The 2471-nt window shown below is 26.4% G+C and overlaps 1 protein-coding gene across 2 annotated transcripts in view; it reads right to left on the bottom strand.

The window, feature by feature from the left end:
• Positions 1–73: 73 nt before the first annotated feature.
• Positions 74–2471, bottom strand: part of LOC112451626 — a 3877-nt gene continuing 1479 nt past the window's right edge. For both annotated transcript variants that reach the window (XM_025011377.1, XM_025011376.1), the window contains exons 3-9: positions 2222–2371; positions 1886–2029; positions 1729–1803; positions 1608–1652; positions 1289–1515; positions 672–831; positions 74–561 (exon numbers count right to left, since the gene is read on the bottom strand). In XM_025011377.1, coding sequence (XP_024867145.1) covers positions 407–561; positions 672–831; positions 1289–1515; positions 1608–1652; positions 1729–1803; positions 1886–2029; positions 2222–2371 — 956 coding nt within the window. In that variant the 3' untranslated portion in view covers positions 74–406. The remainder of the gene's footprint in view (positions 562–671; positions 832–1288; positions 1516–1607; positions 1653–1728; positions 1804–1885; positions 2030–2221; positions 2372–2471) is intronic.

Below are 2471 nucleotides of genomic sequence, written 5' to 3'. Positions count from 1 at the left end.
ATTTATATATATATATATATAAATATATATATATATATATATATATAATTTACGTATATATCGGAAATACCAGAAAAGTAAATAATTTCTTACTTTTAATCAATTCAAAATACTTTTAAACAATTATCTGTCCCTATAAATGTTTATTCCGCATTAATTTTTGCATCTCTTTTTTGTGTGGTAGTTGATTTCTTTTATCTACTTTCTTTTTCCTATATTCCTCTCTTGTATTTTCTGCATTGTAATTTGCAGTACCATTTCTTATAAATTCAGTATCTTTATATTTTATAGATTCTGCAGTCATAATTACTTTAGCGTCATCAGAAGTCTCAAAAGTTCAAAATTTTACAAAAACAAATCTTTTGAACTTAACTTTACCTTGATAAATATTATATTATACATATATTTAATATTCGTTATCTTCATTACATTCGTTACATTTTGCATTATTTTCTTTAGCTTGATTTTCTCTTTTGTTCCTTTGATTTGCAAAACGTAACCATTCTGCCGTAGTGTTGTCGAAATCAGATTCTGTACATGTGTAGTGCGATGTTATCTCTTCTAGAAAAAGAAAATCATATAAAACTAATAGAAGCATTGTAATAAAAAATTTGGTAAATTCAGCAACACACACATACATATAGACACACACATATACGTCCATAACTTACTTTTCATAATTTTCATGGAATATAAGTTCGATATTTGAAAATTATTACGGAAGCCTTTCCATGAACACTTCATGGCACACTCATTTGTTATTAATTTTTTTAAACATTTGTATATGTGATCTTTGGCATTATTGCCACCAGTTTTTGATACAAACTGTTTCTGTAAAGAAAAGAAAAAATTAAGAAATATATTTTACATTTACTTCAATAAATTACTGATAGAACAGTATAATATTATAAGAGGATATGATAAAGTTTAGTGAAGATATTTTTATTCAAACAATTATAGGCATGTTTTTCATCCACAAAACTTTTACACATAGTTAAATCTCTTAGGTTTCCTCACCACGGAACTCTTGATTAATAACGTACATCAGAAACAAAGAAATCCAAAGAAAATAAAAAATAATTCCAACGAGCTTAAACTAATTTTTAACTTCTTGTAGTCAAATATAATTATAAAATATACATATATTAAGTAGTGAATATGTCAATTTTATTGTACAATGTTTACTCTGTAGTTAGCAACAACCATGTTATGCAAAACATTTTAATGAAGTGTTTTTATATTAAAATGAATTACAATTGTAAGGATAGTAAAGAAATGTAAAACTTACAAATTGTGTTACTGGCTCATTTGACGTTCTCAGTAAGCATTCAAACTGTTTTATCTCTTCTATTGTTTTAAGTGGCAAAAACGGTGCGATGAGATTGTCATTAATTTCAACAGGGCTTTTTGTGCTTTTGTGTTTAATGGCATCTTCTATTTTATATAATCGTTGGTTAATATTTCTCAATGAAATATTTGTAGCTGCCTGCATCCGTAATATTTGGTCCAACTTTTCTACAATACAAATTCAACAATTTGATGTACGAAAAACTGATCGGATATCTTGTGTGTACAAAGTGTTAATAATATGAAAAGGGATAATTTACCTTTTATATTACTATCCTGTATGGTTTCGGTAAGTTGCTCATATCCTAAAAAAATTTTATGAAGTTAATATGCTGTATGTTACAAATAATCTCTGTTGATTTTAACAATGTATATGTATACCTTCTACTATTATAGGCATATTACTTATTTCAGAATGTAGCCTCTCGTTAAATGTAGATGGGACTGGGTTATTATCTGTAAATGCATTAATGACTAAATTTAATATTCCTATATTTATAATAATTACTCTATTTCATAATATTTTAAATCATAATACCGTTTTGCGAAATTTTGTACGCACTATTTCCACTTGCATCGTTGAATGTTGCAACTTGTGGTACATTGACATATTTATTCTTTATTTGAACGTTTGAAGGACACAATGGTACTGTAGTAACACTACTCACATTAATCTGTTTTCCTGTACAAAAAACAACGATTATAATTCTAATAGTTTAATTTCTTTACAAATATATCACATTTTATCGAAATCAAAAGATAGAAGGATCCTTCTACAGATTTCATTATAAACATTTAAAAAAAAGGCAGCAAAATTTATGCGTAATTATAACATAAAATAAATGTAATACACTGTATGTTTGTGATACATTACTTTTAATATGTTTTCTACATTGGCAATTATGCTGTTCTTCCTCGCTATCACTGTATACAATATGTTGTCTTTTTCTTTGGCCTAATTGTCCTTCATTGGTTGTCATATCATTTAAATTAACTGCACTTTTTCGAGCTAATTCAAGAGATGCTATAATGAAGAAAAAAAATAGCATATAAGTTTCTTGTATAAAGCATCATGATTTTTGTAACAAAGTGCGTTTCTTGATTGTAATGTATATATATATATA

The sequence above is a fragment of the Temnothorax curvispinosus genome, unplaced genomic scaffold, assembly GCF_003070985.1.
Source record: "Temnothorax curvispinosus isolate PA1 unplaced genomic scaffold, ASM307098v1 QBEX01002416.1, whole genome shotgun sequence".
Taxonomy (NCBI): Eukaryota; Metazoa; Arthropoda; class Insecta; order Hymenoptera; family Formicidae; genus Temnothorax; species Temnothorax curvispinosus.
The sequence above is the reverse complement of the archived record's forward strand: the minus strand, read 5'-3'. Positions and strand labels throughout refer to the sequence as shown.